The sequence below is a fragment of the Rhynchophorus ferrugineus genome, unplaced genomic scaffold (assembly GCF_030347505.1).
Source record: "Rhynchophorus ferrugineus isolate W39M unplaced genomic scaffold, kcgeb_rfMv2 rfM4, whole genome shotgun sequence".
NCBI lineage: Eukaryota > Metazoa > Arthropoda > Insecta > Coleoptera > Curculionidae > Rhynchophorus > Rhynchophorus ferrugineus.
This window is the reverse complement of record NW_027472583.1, coordinates 20,738,229-20,766,115: the sequence shown is the minus strand read 5'-3', so window position 1 is coordinate 20,766,115 and position 27,887 is coordinate 20,738,229. Positions and strand designations below refer to the sequence as shown.

The window sequence follows — 27,887 nt, the reverse complement described above, 5'->3', positions numbered from 1 at the left end:
GCACTTGCTAAGGTGGCAACGGCGCCCTGCAGTCATTCCGTCAAACACATGGTGGGTATGAACATGTGTATATTAGATCAGGCTAATAAAGCGGTTAAGCAGTGTGTGATCCGAGTGTTCGGGTGGGTTGGTTCAGATATTCGGTTCGGCCGAAAGATAGTCGAATTCTGCTAGTGGCTAGTTTTAAGTAAGAAACAAATAGGTAAGTAAAGCTGCCGAGGGTTAAAATATCGGTTTCTTTAAATATTCCTATAGAGGGAGATACGTTCAATGTGTGTGTGACTGTTTGGTGGGTTTTGTTTACATGTTATTGTGTTGTCATTCTTCATGTGTTACTTAATATATTATTTAGTAATTTAATAGATATTTTTTAAGGAAATTACATTTTATAATACAATTTGTATATACATAGTTATTAGAGTAAATATTAAAAATTATTCTTAATTATGTATGCGGTCATAAAAGGAGATAAACAAACAAGTTACAGATTGGAAAAGTGCCGGCGAATTTATTTTAAATTATAATGTGGTCGCAAAACATCATTGTCGATTATTATAGAAATTATTAAACAGTTCATGTCAAATTATAACTATTCCAAGAGTACTATGAGATAATTTGAACAAAAACAAGATGTTTATGTTATATTTTATAATAATGACCTACTGATCTGGTACTATACCGATAATTTTGATATAAAACAAAAATTGAGGCTGGAGAATATTGTATGCCTACGTGACTGAATGGCAAGCGTATCCCAAGCCCACAAACTAATCAAAATGAGTAACATTAACAAATCTATATTTAGATTTGTACATGGTTTAATAATATTTTTTAGAAATTACATGATTTAGTTACTTTTATTATAATAATTGAAATAAATTAGAGCAATCGTGATAATTCTGTAGATAGGATATTGTTATTTTGATATCTGTATTATTAATTAATTTTAAAATTTATATTAAACTTTGAAATTTTTTAAAATAATATTAACACACATATTTTCATTTTACCAATAGATTGTTAGAAAATATTTAAATATTTACACCAGTATTACATCATCAATGTCTTCGCAGATTCACTTTTTTAAGTTGATTTCAGATGTTAGTGATCTTACATAATTTAGAGTAACATATAGAAAATTATGCAAATTTTTATTTATTCTTATTCATTTCTTTCATTTATATTTATTTTTAGCAAAAATGTGTTATATACTATTCTTATAACATATAAAGGCAAATTACAATTGTTAGTGGTTTCAACGAATTTATTCATCAAATTAATGTTTGTTATAATCGACATAATTGAAGAAATCATTTTCAATCATCAATATACAATTCTAATGTTTCATATATAGGCAAGTCCCAATGCACAACATATAAAACACAATTTATTTGACCTATTTTTCGGTGATATATTACGGATCACAATTATCAGTCAAATTCAGCTTTTAATTAGATAAATAACATTATTAATAATTATGAAATAACCGACAAGACTAACTAACCTATTATAAATATACGGTTTTAATTTAAATGTTAGTTTTTAGTATATGAAATATATATAAAAATGAAACCTTTTTGAACAAATTGTGTCAAAACATATCATTTGTTGTAACTGAAATAATCCAACTGGAAACTGTGAAAATACTCCAACAGTATCAGTACAATTTCCGGATTTTCTGTAATTTTTTGATTATTATGATTCTTTGTGATCCTCTATTCAAAATGTATTTCTTCTCCATTCTTTACATCTTCTAAGTCAATCTTATTTTATTACTTACATTTTTTTAAGACATCTTTACAACTAAAGAATCCTGAGGAAATAATTTTTATGTACTGTTTTGCTTTATTTTCTATTAATTTATTTTGATATATATTTTCAATACTATACAATAATTTTGTTTTCTATTATGACAATATTGTTTCATATGGTACTAGATGTAATATTATAATCGACTATATTTTATTATTATCAAGTTAATAAAGTCTTTATAATGTTAAGTTAAACTACATTGAATGATATATAATAAAATTTAAAAAAAATATATTATGTTAAAGCAGATCTAATTTTTTTTAATCCTAATAGGTATATACCCTTAAGCGTCTAAATAAGAAGTCGTTATATATTTTTTCTTGATTCTACGGAAGGAAGATAATAGCTTTCGTAACACCTTTCTTGAGAGCCTTTCTCTCATTCAAATCAGGCCATTCTGGTAATAAAAGCAAGTAAATAACCATCTTTCAGTTTGGTAAAGACATCATCCGTCTACGTGGTCGCTTAGTTATAGTTTAGAACATACAAAAATGTTTAATGGGTTTTACAGTGTCTTGAATATGGACATCCGGGGCATCTTCTAATGTAATTAATTGATTTCACAACTTTTTAATCAGAGTATCAATGATAATGTTGGTTTGTAAAGTCTGGATAATTTCTTCTTTAGATTGTCTGGTAATTACACAGTTTTTTTTTCAATAAGGGCGAGTCTATGTTTGCAGTCTGTTATTTATTTACGAACAGGACATCCAAGTGATAAAAACTGTATTTTCAAAATGATTTTTCAATTTGTTATCAATTACTTATCAATGATATTTTAAAATATTTTTTATTTGATTTATTTATTATGACATTGTTATTACATTTATTATACCTACTGTATATAAACTATTTTATTTTTTAGATATAAAGGCTGTACCAGAAAAAGTAACTTTGTCCAATCTTGTATGACTAATGGACTTTATTTAATGTATGAAGAGCTATAATACTAATTCGCAATGTTTTTCAAAATTACTTTTTTCTTTGCCACTGATGGTATCATTGGAACCAAGAGGTCTATGTTTAATCATCGGTGATACTCTTGATCATCGGCAAAAATCTTTCCTTTTTTCTTTTTTTTGTATATTTTAAAGTCTCCTTTTACCAACTAGGGGTTTATCTAGACTGGACCTACAGTTTTAACGTAGGCTCCGAACCACGGTCCTCGACATTAAACCTACCGCCTGGCGAGTGACCAACTTTGAAATCATCCCAGACGACATCCGGTCTTACCCAGCCTGGTTACTGACCTGGCTGGGATCATTTTCCTTGTCGGATTTTACACTCTTTTCTAGTACAATCACAAACATAAATGTACGACCGTGCCCCAGCAGGATTCGATTCCGCGACTCTCGCAACAGTAGGTGGACCGTCCTGTCGCCTTTACCACTGCGCCACCAAGCCGGCATTTTTTCTTACTGAAACAGGTCTCAAATAAATGTTCATATCAATGTCGCTGGATTTTATCTCGTCTAATTTTTCTCGTTGTTTATTATCACCTGGATTTTCGGGGATTTGAGTAGTGTTGATAAGTCAACTCAAAAAACATTATCAGTAACAGTCACGCACAAACCACTTTCGCAGCTTTTGATCCGGCTATATTATACTTCCCATATACTTCCACGAAAATAGAGTAAGATTTAGCGGTATTTTGTATTATTTATTTTTATATTATAGCTGTGTAATTGCAAGTATTGTATTCAAAATATTGCCCATAGTTAACTACGACTTCTCGTTATCCGAGCACATAACATGAGGATTCCACACTAAGAGAATTCGTCGCCTTTTCAGACAATCCAGAGATTTGGTTTATTCGTAGGAAGTATAACCTAGACAACAGGAAGTGAAAAAACTTTCAATGGGTTGTCATTGAAGGGTCAGTGGGTAAGTCATCACGCTCAGCCGATATTTCTAAATATATCAGGTGCAATTTTATTAGTTAACGAAGGTAAATCAATATACTGATCGTATTTTTCATTAAATGTTGCTCAATAATGAAAATGTATTAATTAATGTCAAGGCTTGGTATAAAATAAAGTAACTATTTTTATTATTAACATGTAATAAATGGAATGTTAACTTGCTTTATTTACAAACACAGATAAGATTACAGTATTTATATAATATTTATGCAACGTACTGTAATGCAATAATATACAAAAAAGTTTTAACGCAATTTATATTTGACTTCTGACGGATTTCTTAACTTTATTCTTCTCCAACATGTTTTTGCTATACGTGGAATATCATTCCGCCGAAGAAATCCTGATCGTTGAGCTTAATGGTTGTACGTGATAGTTTAGTGTAACTATTTCGTCGAGATGCTTTAGACATCTTCGCAAAAAAATGTTAGTATAAATAATTTAAATTTTTTTAAAGGTTAATCATCCTCTATTACTTTTTAGTATCCTGTAAACCCTAAACATATTCAGTTAAAGCCTTTCTTTTAATAACTGAATCTGTGAGACCTGTTCTGAGATCATAACTATAATTTTGTTTAGTAGCTCTCTGATATAACGTATTGTCAACAAACGTCACGTGGATCAAACAATAATTCATCATCGGTCCATGTTACAGTTTTAATATATTGTAAATCGCTTATTGAGTAATCTCTAATGAATAGGCAAATTTGGCAGCAAATTTCATACATTATTATCTCCAATTCCGTATCTTCAAAGTTCTGTTCTGTTCCGGCACATTACTTGTCTTCTACTCGAAAATCTCCTGACTTGAAACTCTGGAACTATTCCCGGCACGTTCTTTCACCAATACATCCGTCACCATATTTCGCCACTATGTTGATATGTCCCTATTATCATTCTACGCGCTTAATACTAGTTTTTTGTAAATAAGTATAGAAAGCCGCAAATGGCCCTTGTTGGGTTCAATATAAGTCATCTTCACTCACTTAGATTCATATCATGCTGTTTCTAATTCGTAAATATATCAAATTCCCGTTTTCCGTTTTAACTCTTCCTTCGGGTAGTTTCGGAACTACTGTAAAATATCATATTAAATATAACGCGAGAATATCTAGCAGATAATACTAAGTCCAATGTACCGTCGAGCAAGTCTATCACTTGGTTGGCATCATTGGTCGAGCACCGGAAAACAAACAATATTATTGCGAAGCCTTCCTTGGCATTACCCAAGCATTCGACAAAGTGTGACAATAATGGTCTAGTCCGAAAAATTTTAAAAATATTACCACTCTTTCTCCCCATTATTAAAAGGTTATCTTTCTTGGGTTGGTTTTTTATTTAAAAAAAACTGAGAAATGAAGTATAATTCCAACACGTCTCAAATACACAAAATTAAGTCAGGAGTACAAGACAGTATACTGGGTGCATTGCTTATACCACTACAGCGACATGTGCGGATGATACCGCAATCCTTTCAATACATGAGAATCATCACTCCGCATTCGAAAGGCTCCAACTACAGCTGACTCTGATCGAACAGTGGCAAATTAAAACTAATACAGATAAGTCTGTTCGAGTAAGCTTCACACTCAAAACCTGTCCACCTGTGAAACTTTTTATTAGAGACATTCCACAATCAGGTGACGCTAAATACTTGGGTTTGCATCTTGATCGGCGCCTCACTTAATCAAACCATGTGTATGAACATGTTCAATATGTCACCGTATAACATATAATAAATATGTGTACATAGATGTGAATCTGAGAACAGTGAAAGAAGAAATTGAGTCATACAGCAAGAAATATCAAACCAGACTAGACCAACAGTTAGTTCTCAAAAGTTCAACTGCTCAAAAGAAATAGTATACCAAATCTAGCATCAAATTTCCCAGGCAGAAGATGAGGATGGCATTAGTGGGTAATAGAATAACTTAGCATGTACTGACGATTGGATGCAACACACAGTTGTCAGACGACAGTAAAATGGCCATTTATAAAGATATACTGAAGCCTATATGGCATACAGCTGTGGTGTACAACCAGCTACAGTAACATCGAACTTCTAGAAAGGTTTCAAAGTAAGACGATTAGAAATATGTTCAATGTTCCACCATGTAACGTATAATAAATATATATACCTAGATTTGAATCTGCGAACAGACTATACCAACAATTAGCTACTGAACTGAATGGATTTGGCATAAGTTACTCTCTGCTCAAGAGAAATAGTATATCAGAGCCAGCGTCACGTTTCGCAGGCAGAAGGTGAGGATGGCATTAGTGGGAGAATAGCTTAAGTAAAAATATATCTATCAGTTTAAATCTCACAATGTATTAGATTATTGTTTCAAGGAAACAAATTGCTAAATAGCAGGATAAAAAAAATGACTTCTTCGTTTTCCACTGGCGCCATCTTTTGTGAAACGCCGTGTTTCCCTATAACAGCTTTCAACAGGAATATGAAGATGGGAAATGGTATAACTGGACGCTTGGACAATGCCCTGATATTTATCTTATTCATTTCAGGGTAAGGACATCTTTAGGGATAGCGATTAGTTCAAGCATTCATAAACCTCCGAACTTCATCGATATTAGACTTTTGAGTTAGTGTTAGGAGTGAATATCCTATAAGCAATGAACTAGCACCTCTTAACTTCGCTCTCTTTTATCATGACTTATTGCAAAATGGGTTTATCAACTTAACTTTATAAGAATTAATTAATGTCGAGATTGGTTGTTACTAATAAAACAATAAAATTTAAAGTAAATTTCATTCTTCACATTAAAAGTTGTAATAAAGTTTGAATCTGAAAAGTTAAATACATTAAATTCTCCTTTGCTATATTCCGAATAATATTATTCCCTCCTTCCTGAACCTTATTGGACCAATCACCACCCACCAATTATACCTAATGCTGCCACCGGTAACAATAACAACGAACGTTTTATTGACAACATTTTCGTATAACAAATATTAATCAATTTAAAATATATCTAAAGGGTTTCATTAAAATTTTCTTAAAGAATCCTAAAACAATTAACAAAATAATTTTTAAAATTTATTTTTAATTCTTACACAATTTTAGTGATAATGATATGTCTTAAGTATTTTAATTACTCATAAGTATTTTTTAAAATGTCTCCAATTAGAATTGTATATCTCTTTCGTGATTTGCGAAATTAAATTATGCGCTGTTCAAGACATTCTTCAAGGTTTACGCTATTGTTTCTGTAATCCCGCTTTACCGGAATAATCACATTAGCTGCTCTTCACTTTTAGCGATAATTCTTGATTTAATTGCCCATTTGTAATAAATAAACTTACCATCATTCGTTTTGTCGGAATATCATGTTTCTTCAATTACTTCGTTTATTTTTATCTGTACATATTTTATTGTTATTAGATTTTAGAAATTACTTACTAATTAACAAACAATAGTGAGTAAATTGTATTTTTTAGATGAATGCTTATTTTACAATAGTGGTGGTAATTAAAAAATATTATGCAAATTTCAACAGTTCTGTTCCAACACCAAATTCTTGTCTAAGACTTCCTTGGCAGGGTTAGTATAGATTCATTCACTGATAATCACTTCGTTTTCATCAAGCAATAAAAGTTGTATAGGCTGCTGGAAAGAGTTGTTTACAGGCTTTCAGAAAAACCACTCTAGTGATAAATTGGAGGACTTTTGAAAAGAGTATATTGAAGTTGAATGAAATTATCCTGAAAAAAATATTTAGCCTTAAAAATGTTTGCAACTGTATATTCGTCTTTTCATTTTCATATCTAAAAACTTTCGTTTAATTTCGAAGGATGCATTGAGGAACTTAATTTACTGCAATATTACTCACATGATGTATATATTTATGGTAATAGATATTAATTCAATTTTATCAATAATATTCATTTTCTCAATAGTCGTCATTAAAACTAGCTAAAAGGGACGACATTTCAATCTTATTTGGTTACTAATACTTTGTTAATAGAAATATTTCGTTCAATTCTTATAGAAATACTTTTACTCTATATAAATGTTACAGACAGTATTTAGTTAAGTACTGATAAACACTGAAACAATTTTTGCACAACTCGCTAAGATAACTTGAAGCTCTCCAACCAATTTTTCAGAAAGTGCATGCTAACGAACCCTTTTCGTCTATAATTAACTTAATTAATTGAAGTAACAGTGATATTTAAGTAATAACCTAGATAACAGTGATGTAAGGAACATTCGTTTTCGCGATGTTTCATGAAGCTTCACGATTTTCCAAATTATTTTGTGAACTTTTACGTTTTCCAAATCACATTATAATGAATACTAAAGCGTTCCAGGTGTTAATACCACCACGTTTAGATTCCATCATTCATATCAATAACGGTTTAAGGGCCTCGATAGAGTTCAGAGTAAGTACAAATTATGTACACCCAGTAATTTAAAAATAACAAAAATTCCATTTTATTTCATCAAAGTTTCAATAAATAATTTGTATATCTACTACAACATAACCGTTGAAGAGTTCGTTCTTTAGTGAATTCTGCGTGCCAGATCAGATACTTGATTAGTGATTGGTTACATTTATAATAATATACATAACATATAAAATGTGAAAGGTTTCATATAACAAAATATTTTATTTTACTTTAAAAGTATTTTATTTTTCGAAAAGAATTGGCGACTTGGTGACGTGAATCGAAAAGTACAAAACGATACTGCCGGCTAGCCCTTCTTAGGGCCTTATTTAAATTTAATCTAGGCCTTGTCTTGTGTAACCCTGTCTTGATTGTACTTTTGAGTTACATTAGTAATTCAGTGACCATATTTGTATTAAGGGCGTCTTTTTGCAGCAACTTATATTTTAATGATTTTTTAGTCCAGTATGTAATGCATAAAAAAATAGCCCAATAAGATTCAATAGTAGTAACACGTGGAAGGGCTAAAAATTAATTCACACATTCTTGTAGAAAGAAATGATTGAAAAAGTTATTCTGTAACCATATTTGTGTTTAGATCGCCATTTCTGTAGCATCGCACATTTTGGTTAGTTGTTAGAAAAAATTTTCCCAATAAGGTTCATGAAATGGACTGCCATTGCAGTAATATAGGGAGGCTTAAAAGTAATTCACGCATTCTTGTAGAAAGAAAAGCAAGTGCCCCTAGAACTGCTTTTTATTATAACTCTTGGAAGAAAGAACTCTATTGAAACTATTGAAATTTATCAGCGTTTAAAGACTGTTTATAGAGACAATGATATGGATAGGTGCCTGTAAATCGATGAACCCCAAAATGTAATAATTGCGGGCCTAAAAATGCAATAATTGTTCATAAAATAAGTAGAAGGCCGCTGACGACCACTGCCAACGACAATCATTAAAAAATGTATTGTATACCAACTTTATAGTAATATCGTATGTTTTTCTTTATATTTTAAAGTCTCATTTTTGCCAACGAAGGTTTATCTTGACTGGACCTACTCTTTAACGTGGGCGTCGAACCATGGTCCTCGGCATTAAGCCTACCGACTGGCGAGTGACCAATTTAGAAATCATCCCAGAAGACATTCGGTCTTACGCAGCCTGGTTACTGGCGTGACTGGGATTATTTTCCTTGTCGAATTTTGCACTCTTGCCTAGGACAATCACAAACATAAATTGACGACCATACCCCAACAGGATTCGAACCCGCAACTATTGCAACAGTAGATAGACCGTCCTGTCGTCTTTACCACTGCGCCAACCAAACTGGCAATATCGTATGTATTTGCATATACAGCACTTATCAAACTAGCTTAAATTAAAACTCATATCGATGAAAACTATTTTAATTACTTTGTTGCTTGACTTGATGAGTGGACTTTATCATCAATTGTATTGCCATTCTGTTTCTACAGAAATTTCCAAGACACTGCCTGTATCGAAAGGTTTCCTTGAAGTTGAAGTTTTGGTATCTCCAAATTCCAGTATTCCACGGTCGAGAAACTCAACTACTTTCTACATTTGATGGCTTTACATTCCAAACTGCGATGCTTGTAATAGGAATCTACAGACTATGCGTGTTTTTTAAAGTATAAATATTTCCTAATCCCTGTAGTACATTGCTACCAGACTTTGAGCTTCAAACTACCTATGGTGGCTTTACAGCTTATACTACTATGTTTTTCGCCGAATAGAATAAAATATATTAAAAAATGTTTTGGCGGAATAAATTGTCAATTCACCGTCAACCTGTTTTCTTTTCTTGTGAAGTAAAGTTGATTTCATTCAACAGAGAACAGATTTATGATCTCCCTGAAATCCCACTCACTAGGCCTCTTAAGAAACGTATACGAATAAAAAAAAATTTTTGAAATTTGATTCCTATACGTTCCGGTATAAAGAAACCATTTAACAAGAAATACTTCAATTGTAACTTCTCAATGCAAACATAAAAGAAACCGATTTTTGAATGCATAAAGATATATTTTCCTTATACATTTTGTTCGTGCTCAACAAGCATATGAGTAATTAATATATTCTAAATATAACTTCTAATTTTTCCCTTCAAAGCCGCCATGGCATAGAGCCAAAATCACATTTTTTTAACAAATTATCTTTATCAAAATGATTCTAAACATATCCAAAGTATGCATCAATAAGTATCGCATCATTTTATATATTATGTAACACTTTAATTAATTTAATATTTATTCTACACGCTTTTAAAAATAATATGGACAACTGAACAAATATAAACAAAAAAACGTTATCAAAATTGCATGCCGCCTGAATTTATCAGTAAAATTGCATAACACCAAACAGCGTTTTATTTTAAAGCATTTTATCATTGTACAACGAAAATAGCCTGTCCTTCTCGTAACTGGAAGTCATTAATATTAGAGTTGCAATACACGAAGCTATAAAATTCCGTACATTTAATTGTTTTGTTTAAAATAGTCGTGCACTAATCCTAACAATCTGAACATCGAGTTCATTCACACACATTTTAGGGGGAATTTATACTAGATTTAATCTCTTACAGCAAAATCTGGTACTTATGTCGGATATTGTTATTAAATATTTACTTAACTTTTTATTGAGTAGTTTTATATTGTTAGATGTATTTAGTATATAGAATGCCCGAATATTTGCACAAGATTGTAATTAAATAAAAAACACAGCTTTTTTATTGTTATTTTTTATTGAATAATTAAGTATATTTTTTAAATTTGTTTATTAATACATTGTTATTAATCGGTTTTATTTTACAATAATTTAAAAGTAGATATATTTCGGGAGAACTCATCTGTTCTTAGTCTCTGATGTAGTAATGTCCATGTATTTATGAACAACACTGCTGTTTTTTCTGTTAAAACACTTCAATTTACAACACAAGGTCAAATGGTTTGATTCTTTTGAGTTGATATTCTTCAGCATTAACTTTTGTATGAAAATGGAGTCCTCTTGTCATATCTCTTCCTCCCTGGAATATTCTCATAAATAGATTCGTTAAGCCCATATAGGTTTCAGTCTTTTCAACGGCAGTTTTTAGCCATTACAGATCTATAGGAGTTTGTAGGTTTCTTGATCCACGTTCATCTTCCAAGGATCTTCACGTATATTAGTTGAAATTCTACATTAGTTCTTGGTGAGTTTTGCCTTTGTCCTTCTTTGTACATAGATCTCGCAGATAGTTATTTATGGATTTGATTTTAACTTTATATTTTAATACTTTATATTTTCCTTCTCAACTTTGGTTACAATGGTTAAAATATTTTTATTTTCAGGTTTACAATTTTGTTGCTATTTTTTCGTTATTTCCCCTACCATTTACTTAATTTTTTGGGATAATGAATTCCTTTAATTCTACTCTTAATTTCTGGGGCATTATTACAAGTGGCTTGAATAATATCTACAGGGAGTTTTTCGGTTTAGGTTTAAATTAAATTTAAATTATTCGATAGTATAATTCGGTTAGGCACATTTAGCTGAATTACATTGTTCCTTATAAACACGTTTTCGAAACAGTTGTTAAATACAATTTTTGGAATGATCATTAAATTAGAACTTTCTTTTATTCATTCTAAATTAATAAAAATTCTAAAACTTTTCAATGATCTCACAACGAAAAACTCAAAGATACTTGATGTAGTTAAATCGAGCGAATAAAGCAGTTCCGCAATGATACGAGTTGTTTTTGGTTGTAAAAATCACAAAAAAACAAGCACCGGAAAAGGAACCATTATCGTGATGAAAAAAACCAAGCACTGTTAGCCCATATTCGGTTCTTAAACAACACATTGCGTCTTATTATTTCTTTAGTATTTGTATTAAAATTTTAGAATAGACATACTAACATATTAAGGCCAATCTACATTGAATAAAAGTCGACAATTGAAGAATGATATTGTCCGCAATATGTTTCAAAAATAATTTAAGAATAAGATCATTTTAATTGATACGACCCTGTTCAAGATTCAAGTGTTCAGAATATTTTTAATAATATTTTAGACATCAAAAGTATGGTGTAATATTTCATTAAAAACAACACTAACGAATAAATAATAGTGAACATCCCACACAACAAGAGTAAACAAATAATCGTGAGTATTATATATTATGTTAAGAGTTAATTTTTGTCGTATAATAGGAAGAAATAAATGGAATAATGTTCTAAGCATCATAGAACTATTAAGTTTGCGTTTTAGTACTGAAAATTATACAGGCGTTCATATGAAATGAGAAGAATGAAAGAAACTATGAAGATGCAAAAGGATAAAATTGATTCAGATATAGATATAGTTTCTACAGATTCAGATATAGTTTCTATATACAATGTACAGAATTGTATAGTTTTGTGTCTTGTCGCCATATAATGATAAAATCGTTAAAATCATTGTTTAACTAAGTTTATTGTTTAATTAAGTCAATGCTAAATAAAAGTTGATAGGTCATGATGTTTTTATTGGTTCACATATCAAACATCATCTAGTATTTAAGTTGAGTAAGTTTAATTTAAGTTTTCGAAATTCATAACTTTTTTATTAAAATGAGATTGAAAAATAATATTAAAAATATTATCTATCCCTACCTTTATCTTTCTCTCGTCTACAATCTCATACAATGATTTGTAAAAGAACTAATTTCGCGCCTTTGGCAGCAATCGATCCATCTTCATAAAGAATGAACAGCCCCGACTCATTGATGTAAAGAAGTTCTGGTCGAATGTAGAAACATCTGGATACCACGGGTGGGTTAGGATTTCCTGTTTCAAGACATTTTTATCGTATCTTTCAGAATATTCCGGTCGCTTTTCTTTCAAGGAATCCTTCAAGAGCTAAAATAATAGCTCGTAGTTATGGTTTCGTTTAGTTTTACGAGTTCATAGCAGGTCAGATAATTTTTGCCCCACCAAATACTAGTAGTCGCGTTAGCAATTGATGTTGATAATTCTTCGGGCTTCACCCATGACTTTCTGCCTTCAGGATTATTTTTGGCAAAATTAGTTTTTTTTTATTCAACATAATTTCCTTCAAGAGTGATACACTGATTATAGCGACCCTCCAACTTTTCGATAACATTTTTGTAGTACGATTTGTCCTTTGCTTTAATTTCCTTTGCTTTAATCACCTCTTCATTCGACGAAAATTTCTTCTCAGCGAGCATTCTTTTGAGTTCTGAGAACACGAAATAGTCGCTGAGGGCCAGATCTGGAGAATACAGTGGACGAGGAAGCAATTCGAAGCCCAATTCATGGATTTTTGCTATCGTTTTCAATGACTTGTGACACAGTGCATTGTCTTGATGAAGCAGCACTTTCCTTTTCTTCAAATGCGGTCATTTTTCGGCGATTTCGTCCTTCAAACGGTCCAATAACGCTATGTAATAGTCGCTGTTGATGGTCCTTCCTTTTTCAAGGTAGTCAATGAAAATTATTTCATGCGCATCCCCAAATACAGACGCCATAACCTTGTCAGCCGACTGTTGGCGTTTTCCCACGTTTTGGAGCGAGTTCATCGTGTGCAGTCCACTCGAATGGCTGTCGATTGGACTTTGGAGTGAAATAATGGAGGCATGTTTCATCCATTGTTACATATCGACGCAAAAACTCGGGTTTATTACGCTTGATCATCTTTAAACACTGCTCCAAATCATCAACTCGTCGTTGTTTTGGTCAAAAGTGAGCTCGCGCTGCACCCACTTTGCACAGAGCTTTCTCATACCCAAATATTCATGAATGATATGATGTACACGTTCAGTTGATATATTTAGAGTGTCTGCTATTTCATTCAATTTCAATTTATGGTCATTCAAAATCATTTTGTGGATTTTTTTTTATGTTTTTGTCGGTAACAACCTCTTTTGGGCGTCTACTGCGTTCACCGTCTTCAGAGCACGCATTTCAGCACGTCTAAACTTAGCATACCAATCCTTGTTAGTTGATTTTCCTGGAGCAGTGTCCGAAAACTCGACATCAAGCCAAGTTTTTGCTTCAACTGTATTTTTTCCTTTCAAAAAGCACCATTTTATAATCACACGTAATTCCTTTTTATCCATTTTTTTTATAAAGAGTAGTAACATTACAGAGAAAGTCCGACATTTTTCAAATTTTTTTGGAAAAACTTATCGAAAAGTATGATAACTAGTAATTATGTTCATCTGCTTAAGCTCAAAAAGAGAGGCGTTAATCCGTCTACTGAAGGAACCCAATTTAACAAAGAGCTACAAAAGCTCGAACGAACTCAAAGCAATAACGATGCTTTTTTTCGATATTTATGAGGTTGTTTACCTTTACTTGATTTCTCAAGGCCAAAATATTAATGAACGATACTAGTTTCAAAGTCTCAACTGCTGAACTCTGTGAATGAATAACAAGAATGCGATCCGAATTGCTGAAGGACATGGGTTTTCTTCCAACTCTATGGCTCAGCTCATTTCATTTAATATATTTAGAAGCTTCCACCAAAATACAAAATCCCATTATTAACTTCTTTATTTTTCTTAAAGTGGCACTGGAATTGTCTGGATTAAAAGGAACAAGATTCAAGTCGGTTAAACCTATGAGCGAAAGCGAGTCGTATTATGCACCTGGCAGAACACTTTCAGGACTGCGTCCAATAATAAAATGTATTGGTGAGGTGTGATAATAAGCAATCTAGTATGAAATCAAAATAGAATGTTAATGACAAGGGTCTTCTTATTTAATACCCACGATATAATTAGTCCAGTTAATAACAAATTCAAATAATAATAATAATGAAAATAATGCTAATATAATTGTGGCCGGTGGTTAAAAAAATCAAATGAAAGGTTTTCCAGTGGTACTATATTGCATAACCAGTACTCCACATCTTCTACACCCACTACAGCCCAGGTTCCTTCTTCCGCCCAAATAACTACAGAGCAAAACAATACACAAAGGAGCGAAGCAAGATCAAGAGTCGTTGATAATTTTGTGCAGGAAGCCAACGCCCACCACCGCAGGTAAAACAATGCAAAAAAATTAACAGTGTGAAAGTATAATGCGTATTATAATGTTAGAAATCTAGAAAAGAAAATACCCTGGTCCGAAGCTTAATATAGAAAACAGTAACTGACTTACTAATCAATATCCTCTAAGAGAGTAAATACTCTGATCTGCTTAATATAGAGAACAGTAGCAGAGTAGCTTATCAATATCCTCCAAGCTTAATCCGTTTACTACTTCTAAATATATTTCTTTAGGATAAGTTAATATTCCCCTTATAAGGAGTTAATAAAATAATAATAATATTAATACTATATAAACATTTCGGCCATTAAATAATATTTACCAATTTATCCAACCAGCATAAGAGAAGAATTATTTTACTTCAACACACAAAGACAAATTACTTTTTAAAATACGCTCGATATGTTAACTACAACAAAATTAGCAAATAAATACTGATATATGGCAATATTTTACCTTAATGGTTATATGAATATTTAAGCTGGTATAATTCGAATGATCTATGGTGTCTATATATAATTTCATGAATTCCGTATAGCCTCATTTATCACCACAAAAATATAAGAAACGATATTTATGATAAAAATTCTTAACCGATAACATATACATAGTGTTACGTAACACAACGCCTACTCATCTTCAATGCATCCGCATTATTATATATTTTTTATACTAACACAGTATTAGCATAACTTTACATACGATAGATCAGTTGTTTCCTATAATATAAAAAAGTAGGCGTCGATAAAAGAATACCGCATAATTTAACATATATGTATAATAGAAAAATAAAACAAGAAAGTGATTTCAGTTTTATGTAAATTATGTTTGGAAAGACTGATACTGTTACCATTGTATTATTTTTGCTTTAACAATACTAAAGGTTTAGTAACTATTATCAAGACTTTTGCTTTCAACACTACAACTTGGTTTTTTTAACAAACTGTCAAACGCATACACATTCTTAATATACCATGCGCATGTGCTAGACGAATTGCCGTCTGTTTTTGACAGCTGTACAAACAAAACTTGTGTACTTATGTTTAGATCTTTAAAGAAAGATACTTTCTAAGGGATTCTGTTCTAATCCTAATGTAACTTATCATTAATTAAATAAAAACAATGAGTTGTTGCTTAGAACTATATCTTAAGGTCTGAACTTATTAGGTTATTGCATGTATTTTGATCAACGATATATATTTGCCAAAAGACAAGATATCAATGTAAACCGTCAAACAAGCTAAACTAATTCTTAAATCCGATGTTTTTAACATCTTCCTATATAAAATAACAAATTTCTATTTAGTAATATTGAGTTATTCAGCATATACAGGCGATATTAATGGAACGCGCAAAATTATATCCTAATTTTAATTACTTTTGAGACTGAGGTGGCTCCGTCATATTCCAATTATCGGTGTTAGTTTCAACTATTCAATAGGGGTAACTTTAGTATCAATGACAAAAAACTGCATGAAAGACCAAAAATATTCGAAGACGGTACACTGCAAAATTTATTGAACAAATATTCTACCCAAATCCTCAAAGAATTTTAGACAGCTTAGCATTTAATCAATAAATTGTTTGCAAAAGATTTCCGAGCGCAAAAAAAAACTAAGTAGACTAAGTAAGTAGACATTTAATTGATCTAATTCCGTTAATTTTTTAAGTCTGAATGATATGGATTAGTTTTTATTCTTAACATTTTGTTTGAAGGTTTTCTTAAATATTAAGACATTAAATTTGATTCTTTTTAGCTTAATATATTACTTAATAAAACCATCGTTCTAACTTGATGTAGTTGACTTTTTCTAAATCCAGTTTAGTAATTTGGAATATTTGTCTTGTCCATATTATATCCAAAACTGTTTATTTAATTACCATTTATATTTTAATATCGTACTTACACCGAAAACTACTAAAAATATTATTTTATAATTACGAAAGAACATCCTTATTCAAAGATTCAAAGTATTGTATTTAAAAAAGAATGTCATTTGATACCGAAGCCAACTCTACGTAGAAAAAACTTCGCGAAGGCCTTCAATTATAAGATATAATCAATAAACAATAAACTTGTAAAATAGTATTATTTTTAAAACATCATCAATTTAATTATTATCGGCAGTAACATTGACATTAATCACGAAAATTATGACCACATCAAGATACCTTCGAATAAAAAAATGAAGCGATGAAATTAAACAGGAAACAAACTTAAAACTACACGAAAATCTATTAAGTATTTTTAAATTGCTTCAGGCTCAAATTATCTACCGAAAGTGATTCACTAATATTTTATCTACACACATTCTACCTGCTAATTTATACGTTACATACGGTTTAATGTTTTAATAATCGTCTCCTAACACGACACATTATTATCGATGGTAATTACGTCGAACCAGAATAAGGTTTGCGTTTCAAAACAAGGAGTTAAGGATTAACCACTATTCAGGCACTATTTCATCACATATAAATAATATTTGGCAATTGTTTTTAGTTATTGTCACCGTTCATCAACGATATTTAAAAAAACAGCCAAACAAGCATGAAATTGTTCATTGTTCAGAAAAAAATATATATTTCAAGGCTACTTGATTCTGTGCTTAAGCGATCCATTGCGTAATATTTTGGTTTATAGGCTATCGGTTGTCTCCTCTGTGATTTCAACTGGTGATATAAACTACACGGTCTTTGTGTCAGTTCTGCTAAGATGCATCAGATCGTGATCTTGTTGTATGAAATCAACCTTATGTATTTTTATGTCGAATAGTTTACATCTATTACTATAGCTTAACATATCACGTCAGCATGTAACATGTAAAAAGTTATGCAACGTCGTAAATCGATTTCTTTTATTTAAAGTCATACAGAAGTTTTTATTTATATTTAGTAAAATTATTTCCGGTTATAAATGTTTCGAAAAAATCTGTTTGAGGATTTCGGGGGAAAGCATTTATCGTGGTTTAATGCCTATGACTGTGGTTACCACAATAACCAGTACTGTAGGGTAACGAAAAAATATCGATATTTCTTCAAAAAGATATCGATATTTTTGACCGATGTATCGATATTTTTGTTAACTGATATTTCTTTAAAATTATAAAAACAAACATTTTATTTTAATAAACCTTTAAAATTGTTACTTAATTTTAAATTTTTGTTAAACATTTCCATATTTTTTAAAATATTTCGAGAATATCGATATAATTTTTATAAAATATCTTAACCCAAATAATTCATAGTTAAATTTAATGTAGGATGGGAGAAAAAACCTCCAATAAAACAGCCAATGCACGTCATCAACACCGTCGAACGTATTGTCAAATTCAATTTATAAAAACGTAATAACTCTCTTAAACTCGGATGATTTACTTTTTTTCTCATTTTACTAATTAGCATTACCTTAGCTAAAAAGAGATAGTTGGTACTGGTCGACACCGCTCTCATATGTCAATGTAAATATATAAAAAACAACACTAACCTAAATATTGTGGCTGTTTGATTAACTGAAGTATAAAGTTATTTTTGTTTCATTATTTTATTTACATTAGTATTTTTTTGACAAAATCAAAAATAAACGAAAACTTAAATTTGGTGGGGCAACGGTGCATTATAAATTTTGATGACGTGCATTGGCTGTTTTATTGGAAGGACTATATTTTATCTTAAATTGGTTGATAGAGCGTTATATAGTTCTTATGTCTTCCTACATAGAGCTAAGTGCTCAGAAGTATAAAAATTGTCTTAATTATTGAGCATACCAAAAAAAAGTACAATATATAATTGGTTCACTGCTTTGTGTTCAATTTTGTGACACATACAGAAAATTTAATTACGAACAAAACAAACATGATTTGTTGCTCGGCACTGATTTCACAGTGATCAGTTGGTAGTAGGTAAAATAATATTGTAACTTTTCTTAAGAACATCGACATAATCCATAGTTAAAGTTAAGGTAGGATGGGAAAAAAACCTCCAATAAAACAGCCAATGCACGTCATCAACACCGTCGAACGTATTGCCAAATTCAATTTATAAAAACGTAAAATCTCTTTTAAACTCGGATCATTTCATTTTTCTTTTCTCGCTTTACTAATTAACATTGCCCTAGTTAAAAAGAGATAGTTTATAGTGGTCGACATCGCTCTCATATGTCAATTTAAATATATAAAAAAAACACTAACCTGCAAAATGTTGTGGCTGTTTAATTAACTGAAGTATGACGTTATTTTTGTTTCATTATTTTATTTACATTAGTATTTTTTTGACAAAATCAAAATAAACGAAAACTTAAATTTGGTGCGGCAACATTATAAATTTTAATGACGCGCATTGGCTGTTTTATTGGAAGGACTATATTTTATCTTAGATTGGTTGATAGAGTGTTATATAGTTCTTATGTCTTCTTACATAGAGATAAGTGCTCAAAAGTATAAAAATTGTCGATATATATAAATAACTTTATAATTATATAAAGTACGATATATAATGGGTTCACTGCTCAGATGCGAACTTAAATATGAAGAGTGACATTTCGGTTTTATTCGGTTTATTTAGTTTTTGGGTTATGGTAGTTTTGTTATTTTTCAGTTTCTTTTTGAAATTATGTTCATATTGTAACGATTGTTAATACGTATAGTATTTTATATAATTATATGAATTAAAAGTGAATATCCAAAGCATAAATGTAAGAAAGAATTATTTGAACTGAAGACTAAATGAATATGAAATTGATAATATACTTGTTACATTTCAACATCGAAATATTCATGTATTATTTTGTGTATTTGTTCACCCTATACATAGTTGCATACTTAAATATTTATCTACATTGTTGAAAATTTATTTTATTTTTAAACTAATGTTTACAATCTTTAGTATCAGAGAAGTAGAAGATCGTTTCAATAAGTGATCTTCCGTATAAATTTATAAAGTAATATTATACTTAATTTCATTACTATTTTGTTATTCTAAAAACTATTCTGGGTGTCTATTACAGATCGGATGGTAATAAACGTTTTCACCTACTCACTTGAATCGTTTAATATCGCACATTAAATATGTACTGTCAGGATCACTAATTAACGACAAATCATTCACAATGAAAACCAAATATAGAAGGAATGGACAATTTTTATATTCGACATCGGACATACTACTAAGAAGAAACATTTTTATAATCAAACATATTAAGTTGCCGAGCTCAAACAATACAAAAATAATAATTAAATTTTGTGACATACAGAAAATTAAATTAGGAACAGGGCCGGCTTGGTTACGCAGTCGTAAATTTACGTTTGTGATTGTTTAAAATTTGTGAATGTTCTAGGCAAGAGTGTAAAATCCGACAAGGAAAATGATCCCAGTCACGCCAGTAACCAGGCTGGGTAAGACCGGATGTCTTCTGGGATGATTTCTAAAGTTGGTCACTCGCCAGTCGGTAGGCTTTAATGCTGTGGACCGTGGTTCGGAGCCCACGTTAAACTGTAGGTCCAGTTCAGATAAACCCATGGTTGGTAAAAGGAGACTTTAAAATATATATAAAAAAAATTAGAGACAGAACAGATTTAATTTGTTGCTCGGCACTGACTTCACAGTGATCGGTTGGTAGTAGGTAAAATAATATTTTAAATAAATAAATAGGTTTAGGTAGGTATTTAGCTAAATTGTGTGTAAATAGTAGAATACGTGTACTAAATAGGTTAAATAAGGGTTTTGTTTATTTTTATTTATATTTTATTTTTATGTTAAAAATCTGAGTTTGATTATTTTTTAATTTTTAGTGAGTTCCTTATTTATTTTTTGAAGTCGGTTAAATTTTTTTGTTAAAAATATTTTTATATGGTGGCATCGCATTTAATTTCTTCTATTACTAATCTAATTACAAATTATAATAATACCGGATGCAACCAAATGACGGTTTAATGCAAATTTCGCAACACTAATAACATATTTTCACATGCAACAAAAATTGTATTTTTCTCGTGCTCTGATCGGCCTTGCATAAAGTGGACCATCGGCTACAAGAACCGCGAAGATGTTATCGTTCAGGTTACGTAACGAGATTTCAGATTTCGTTGTTACGATGGAGTTCTAGATTTCCGACTAGAAACTTTTTCGAATCATCATAATTAATATCGCCTCCGTAGGTCTATTATCGAGGCAACGCTGATCTTTTCTATCGGTAATTAACTTTCGATTTAGATGCCTTTCGACTTTTTTCCTTGTAATTTTGTAATGTGTAAAAGGCGCTTGAAAAAAACGTTTTATACTCAAAAAACAGTAAGTTTAACATGAAATGTCAAAGCCATTAATAAACTTATAAATATCACGTGAAAGACTCTCATTAACGAGCAGTTATTTATGTATGTATTCAGTAAAATAAAAAAAACAAAAATGTCTAAAAATATAGGCTGTTTTACTTTATAATCTATACAAAATTAATGGTATGCATTATTATATATAACTAACAGACTCAGCATTTATCCAACAGAGCAAGAAATCACGAAAAGATCACATAATTACTGACTCAGACTGATATCAGACTCATATTATTCCCTCTTATCGTCTTGCATCCAGTCTCTTAATCTAAATATTAAATTAAACTGCATTTATGCAGATGTGCATAAATTAGACCCGTTATATCTTTTCTCTGATAAAAATATTACTGGTTTTGCAACATGTATTTTTATACTGTATTCATCGTAAATATGTTTTTTTCAAATAGTAAGGGAGCTAGCAACGTAGAGAAAACAAGAATTTCGGGTAAGCTAATATTTTGACATTTGATCTCTTTCACATTCTCGGTCAGCACCCTGCCCATCAGGCTGGCCTGGCAGCAGTGGTTGCGTTTACCAATGGCCATACTCAATTTTTATATGTTTGTCGGCTTGGTAGTGCAGTGGTAAAGGCAATAGAACGGTCCCTCTACTGTTGCGATGGCCGCGGGTTCTTATCCTGCTCATGGTCGTAAATGTCATAAATATATGTTCATGATCGTTTATTATTTGTGATTGTCCTAGGCAAGAGTGTAATATCCGACAAGGAAAATGATCCCAGTCACGCCAGCAACCAGGCTGGGTAAGACCGGATGTCTTCTGGGATGATTTCTAAGTTGGTCACTCCCCAGTCGGTAGGTTTAATGCCGAGGACCGTGGTTCGGAGCCCACGTTAGTTCATTCGTTCCCACGTTCGTTTAGTTCATTGATTATGATTGTTTATAATATACCAGACGCTACTTTTTATTTATAAAAAAATCAAATTATTTCAATGTGACTGTAATTTTTATATGATATGATTTAGTTATTGAAATACGTAAAATTAATTTGCCAGACAATAATTCCATTGTTAAATAAGAAACAACACTGATTAAGTCCGGAAAATACAATAGGTATGTTGAAAGAATGCTGTCAGTAGGGGTGTTGACCACCGAGAGAAATATCTATTTATAGATATATCAATTTACCATGGGAATATGTTACTAGATGTTCCTCTTAATACAATAATCGATAATTATCATATAGCAACAATAACGTTTAACGTATAAATAGGTTACGATAAACTTATACTAGTAAGGTTTTGTCAACATTGCAAATTATTGTTACTCAAACATGACATTTTGCGATAGATCGTTTATGTTTATATCTCCGTATAGTTATAACAAGTCAATCAACATAGCATTTAAAAAGTATTATGAGCGATGATTTCAACCAGTCCATTATCTTTAGAGGTACGAATCTCTCACAATGTCCAAATATGGCTGGGTATTATATGCCCTCAATGTTTTTCTTATTGCTGTTACGCGAGCCGAACTATATACAGCTATAGCGGATATGGAAGATCTACTGGACACTGAAGCCACATTAATATATGCCTTGGAAAATTACGTGAAGGCCGAAGAACAAAAATTAGATTTACTTAAAAGGTACAGTTATAATACAATATCCTAGTGCCGTATTTTTAATTATGTTTTCCAGATACATAGATATTTATCAAAAACAACACGAAATTGCTACAAGTGATCCTCAGCGTTATTTAGCAAATCCAATAAATGCATATACTTTGGTCAAACGGCTTACCACTGACTGGGGTCAGGTTGAAAGCGTTATTTCAACAAATATCAATACAGGTATTATATATCAACAAACATATTAATTTTACATCATCAGTAACTTGTATTTTAGATGCTATCCAAAATATAACTTATTTCAAAGAACATATGAAATTTCCTACTGATGAGGATCTAAATGGCGCTGCTGTTGCCTTAACCAGATTGCAAGACACATACCGCTTAGATACATCTTCCCTAGCTAGAGGTAATTTATATTCCTTAAAAAGCAACTCATGATATTAACGAAATTACAATTTTCAGGGGAACTAAATGGAGTCAAATATAGTTCAGAACTCACTGCAGCAGATTGCTTTGAATTGGGTCGTCAGTCCTACAATAATGGTGATTTTTATCACACACAATTATGGATGGAAGAAGCTGAAATCAGATATCGGCATGAAGTCAATGAAACAATAGAACATAGCGATATTTTAGAATACTTGGCATTCTCAATATATAAACAAGGTATTTAGAGGATTTATCTAGACTATTTACGACATGTCAGAAATAGCAAAAATGCAATGTTATATTGCGGTGATACAAAAAATCCGCTAAAAATGCTTATTGATCACGTTCTTACCCTCTGCATCTTTTTTTACAGCTCTTTGAATTAAACACAATCCTAGTTCAAACAGGCGACTTCAAATTGTTTAAAACAGTCCATAAAATCCTCCTATGCTGCTTAATTTATTAGAAACAGTCAGATCCATCAATAATATTTCCATCCATATAACATTTATATATATTAACATGACCTTACGAGAAGAACTGTAAATTATTATGTATGTTTCATTATAGGAAATGTTGCATTAGCATTAGATCTTACAAACAAGCTGCTTGAAATCATCCCAACACATCAAAGAGCCCTAGGCAACAAAGTTTATTACGAAGGAGAATTGAAAGAACTGGAAGAAAAAGAAAATAATAAGAGAAAGGGCGACGATGGTTCGGAGGATATCGAAACTGAAGGGGTAAAATTTGGAAAAGTAATTTTTCCTCAATCATTATCGATCATTTTATATCATTTATTTTCCACAATACATTTCAGAGAAAACTGATTAATCTCTTATTATTATATTTTTAGTCTCCATATGATGATCCATTTAGTAAAGAATTATATGAAGCGCTTTGTCGTGGAGAAATTGAAACACCACTCGAGGTACAAGCCAATCTAAAATGCCGATATATGTCACAAGGCAACCCGTTTTTAAAATTTGCACCATTCAAAGTTGAAGAAGCTTATTTGAATCCTAATCTTTATATATTCCATGATGTTATGTCTGATGATGAAATCAAAACTGTGAAGAAACTAGCCCAACCCCGAGTAAGTTTAAATTACCTATAGAAATGTCTGGATATTAGTTTTGTTAATACAGTTCAGGAGAGCAACCGTCCAGAATTCCAAAACAGGAGAGCTTGAAGTAGCTCAATACAGAATTAGTAAATCAGCTTGGTTGAAAGAAGATGAAGACGAACGCATTTCTGTAATTACTAGAAGAATCAACGACATGACAGGACTGACTATGTCGACGGCGGAAGAACTTCAAGTGGTAAATTATGGAATTGGTGGACATTACGAACCTCACTTTGATTTTGCTAGAGTACGATTACAAACTCGATAATATTACAATTTATAACTAAAATGACACTTTAAATTTTAGAAAGAAGAAACAAATGCTTTCAGGAACCTTGGAACTGGAAACCGTATAGCTACAGTATTATTTTATGTGAGTACATAAGTTCAGCATAATTTTATAACTCAGTGTTACATCTTTTTTTTAGATGAGTGATGTTGAACAAGGCGGCGCTACTGTGTTCCCTGTGCTTAAAACAGCCTTATGGCCGAAGAAAGGAACAGCAGCATTTTGGTTTAACCTGTTCGAAAGTGGCCATGGTGATAAAAGAACAAGGCACGCTGCTTGCCCTGTTCTAGCTGGTTCTAAATGGGGTTTGTAACCGCACGTACAATCAAATATAGGCAGGGTTTATATTAAATTTATTATAGTATCTAACAAATGGATCCATGAAGCGGGGCAAGAATTTCTTCGACCTTGCCTGCTAAATCCACCACCGGAGGACCTGACCGCCTAAATGACTTCAACACGTGCCCCTAGTTAATAGCCCGAACCCTTACCTAAAGTGTGACAAAGCAGAAGGAACTATTTTTCATGATTTAGTTGTTTTTATAAGAAATCTATTTTGTTCTCAATATTACTGTAAGGATTATCCGCCCCTTTTTTCTAATAAGAAATAATGCGGTTTTACCTATTATAATGGATGAATACCAAATTTGTACTAATTTGTGATTGGAGATATATCTTCATATATTTTAAGAATGCATTAAGATAGTTTTGTACATATTTTATATAATTTATTAAATAAATAATCTAAATTTAAGTTATGTGTATTGATTTTTTTAAAAATATATTTTAAAGTATCCTTTTAGCAACTATGGGTTTATCTGGACTGGACCTACAGTTTAACGAGGACTCCGAACCACGGTCCTCAGCACTGAGCCTAGCGACTGGCGAGTGACCAACCTTCGAAATCATTTCAGGAGCCTGGTTACTGGCGTGACTGGGATCATTTTGTTTGTCGGATTTTACACTCTTGCCTAGGACAATCACAGACATAAACTACGACCATGCCCCAGCAGGATTCGAACCCGCGGCTATCGCAACAGTAGGAGGACCGATTCAAAAGTTGTGGAGAGGCGTTGGTCATATTCAAAAAAGCTAAAAAAATCGGATGGTTGTTCAACGATTTGATAAATACAAATTTCATACTTGTCTAAAACTTTATTGTTTGTTATAACTTGGCGATTTAAAAAATATTAGATAACTCATAGATGTGTCTTTGCTTAAAATGGATCCAAAGAACAATATGATCCTATATTCACTTATTATTAAAAAAATAAAACAGGAGAAAACCAAAAATGTTTTCCTATCAGTCCTTACTTTTCTTGAAGTAATAACAGGGCGTATTGCAATATGCTGAAGGAGCTCAACAAGTACATTAAAGACCCCAATGATTGTAGAAAATTTTATATTACATAGAAACTGAGGGGATAATAAGTCCACGGATAAAATAATCATTCTGATATTGGAAGATTTAGAGACTAGTAACTAAACTAAGTTCTTCAAATATTAGCTTTTTAGCTTCTAATGAAAGAAATTTAGAGATACAATTAGGTACAACCATAAGCGCTGCAGTGCTGCAGAGCTCACGGATAAAATAATCATTCTGATATTGGAAGATTTAGAGACTAGTAACTAAACTAAGTTCTTCAAATATTAGCTTTTTAGCTTCTAATGAAAGAAATTTAGAGATACAATTAGGTACAACCATAAGCGCTGCAGTGCTGCAGAGCTCCCAAAAAAAAACTAAAGAAGCTCTCGATAAATAATTATGTAATCTCACTCAAATACTAAAATATTTGCTATTAGTTAACAAAAAGCAAATCCCACTCAGTATTCGCCAATTCTTGTTAAAATAAATCATAAACAAATGGAATGGAAGTGGACATGGACCAGTGAAGTAATCTACCGTCGGTAGGTTACCGGCTCACGCTATCGCTATTTTTTTCGGGTCCACACAATCGTGCTCTGCAAGCTTCTTCAAACACCCGCATCATGTCATCATATCTTCCAATCGGTTGAAAACAGGGCCGATATTTAAGTGGAGATTTCGCTGCATCTAATTCAGCGCGTATCGAAATTTTACGCGACTTTTGGCCTTTTAATAACACAGTATTAATAACTGTGACTATGGAAGTGGTCTTTAATTCAATTAATGTAAAGAAATTTTTAGAATATTGTCAGGAAGAAAAGTTGGAATATAAAGAAAAAGGTAGGCTATTACCAGATATTATTATTGAGAACTCTGACGTAGACACATTAGAAGACATTTATTTAAAAAATGAATAGATTTGTGGATGTAACCAAAAAAATGCCTTTGTACTGTTTCCCCTGCTTACTTTTTAGTGTCGATAAAGCTTGAACGGAAATAGGAGTCACCAATCTAGAGCACGTAAGTTTGAAAATAAAAAAGCATGAAAACTTTTAAATCCATCTTCATAAATGTATGGAATTTGCATTACTAGGGTCAACTAATATTATAGCTCAATTAGATTCTGCGTATTGGATAAATATACAGAGACATAATAAAAATGTGTCAAAGAATAGGTATGCTTTATCTAATATTATAAATTGCATTGGATTTTGTGCTTAAAAAATAAAATGCTTAAAAAGAGACTTATACAATTTTCAGCTGAACTAGATATAACTCTCAGTGAGCTCATAACTAATGCTTCAGTATTTAAAGACACCTCCAAAGAATATATAGAGGTCTGTTACAGTATATGCTTGAAGTTTATCATGAATAATCGAAAGTTTGGAACGCAGTATTATTCAAGTTGGAAATAAATTAATAACATCATTAGTAAAACATCGAATATAAGTCATGAGCCACCAGAAAATAAACGCAACCGTCTAGACAACAGCAAATTTGATCACCGAACATTTCTGCTTTATATATTCAAAAACAGTTTCTCTCCAAAATATACAATTTTAA

At 31.5% G+C, this 27,887-nt stretch overlaps 1 protein-coding gene across 3 annotated transcripts; it reads left to right on the top strand.

The window, feature by feature from the left end:
- On the top strand, positions 1-25,712 carry LOC143194840 (prolyl 4-hydroxylase subunit alpha-1). 3 transcript variants are annotated; one of them, XM_076401573.1, is made up of 12 exons: positions 93-202; positions 3,531-3,696; positions 22,933-23,129; positions 23,182-23,333; positions 23,389-23,520; positions 23,577-23,780; positions 24,114-24,301; positions 24,400-24,639; positions 24,692-24,916; positions 24,977-25,042; positions 25,098-25,263; positions 25,321-25,712. In XM_076401573.1, the coding sequence occupies exons 3-12, from the start codon at positions 22,951-22,953 to the stop codon at positions 25,404-25,406; spliced, it is 1,638 nt and encodes a 545-aa protein (XP_076257688.1). In that variant the 5' UTR covers positions 93-202; positions 3,531-3,696; positions 22,933-22,950; the 3' UTR covers positions 25,407-25,712. The 3 variants fall into 3 exon arrangements, with proteins under 3 accessions (XP_076257689.1, XP_076257687.1, XP_076257688.1); XM_076401574.1 differs by lacking the exon at positions 3,531-3,696 and having other exon boundaries at positions 1-202; positions 22,935-23,129; positions 24,114-24,286; XM_076401572.1 differs by lacking the exon at positions 3,531-3,696 and having other exon boundaries at positions 34-202; positions 22,935-23,129.
- The last annotated feature ends 2,175 nt before the right edge of the window (positions 25,713-27,887 follow it).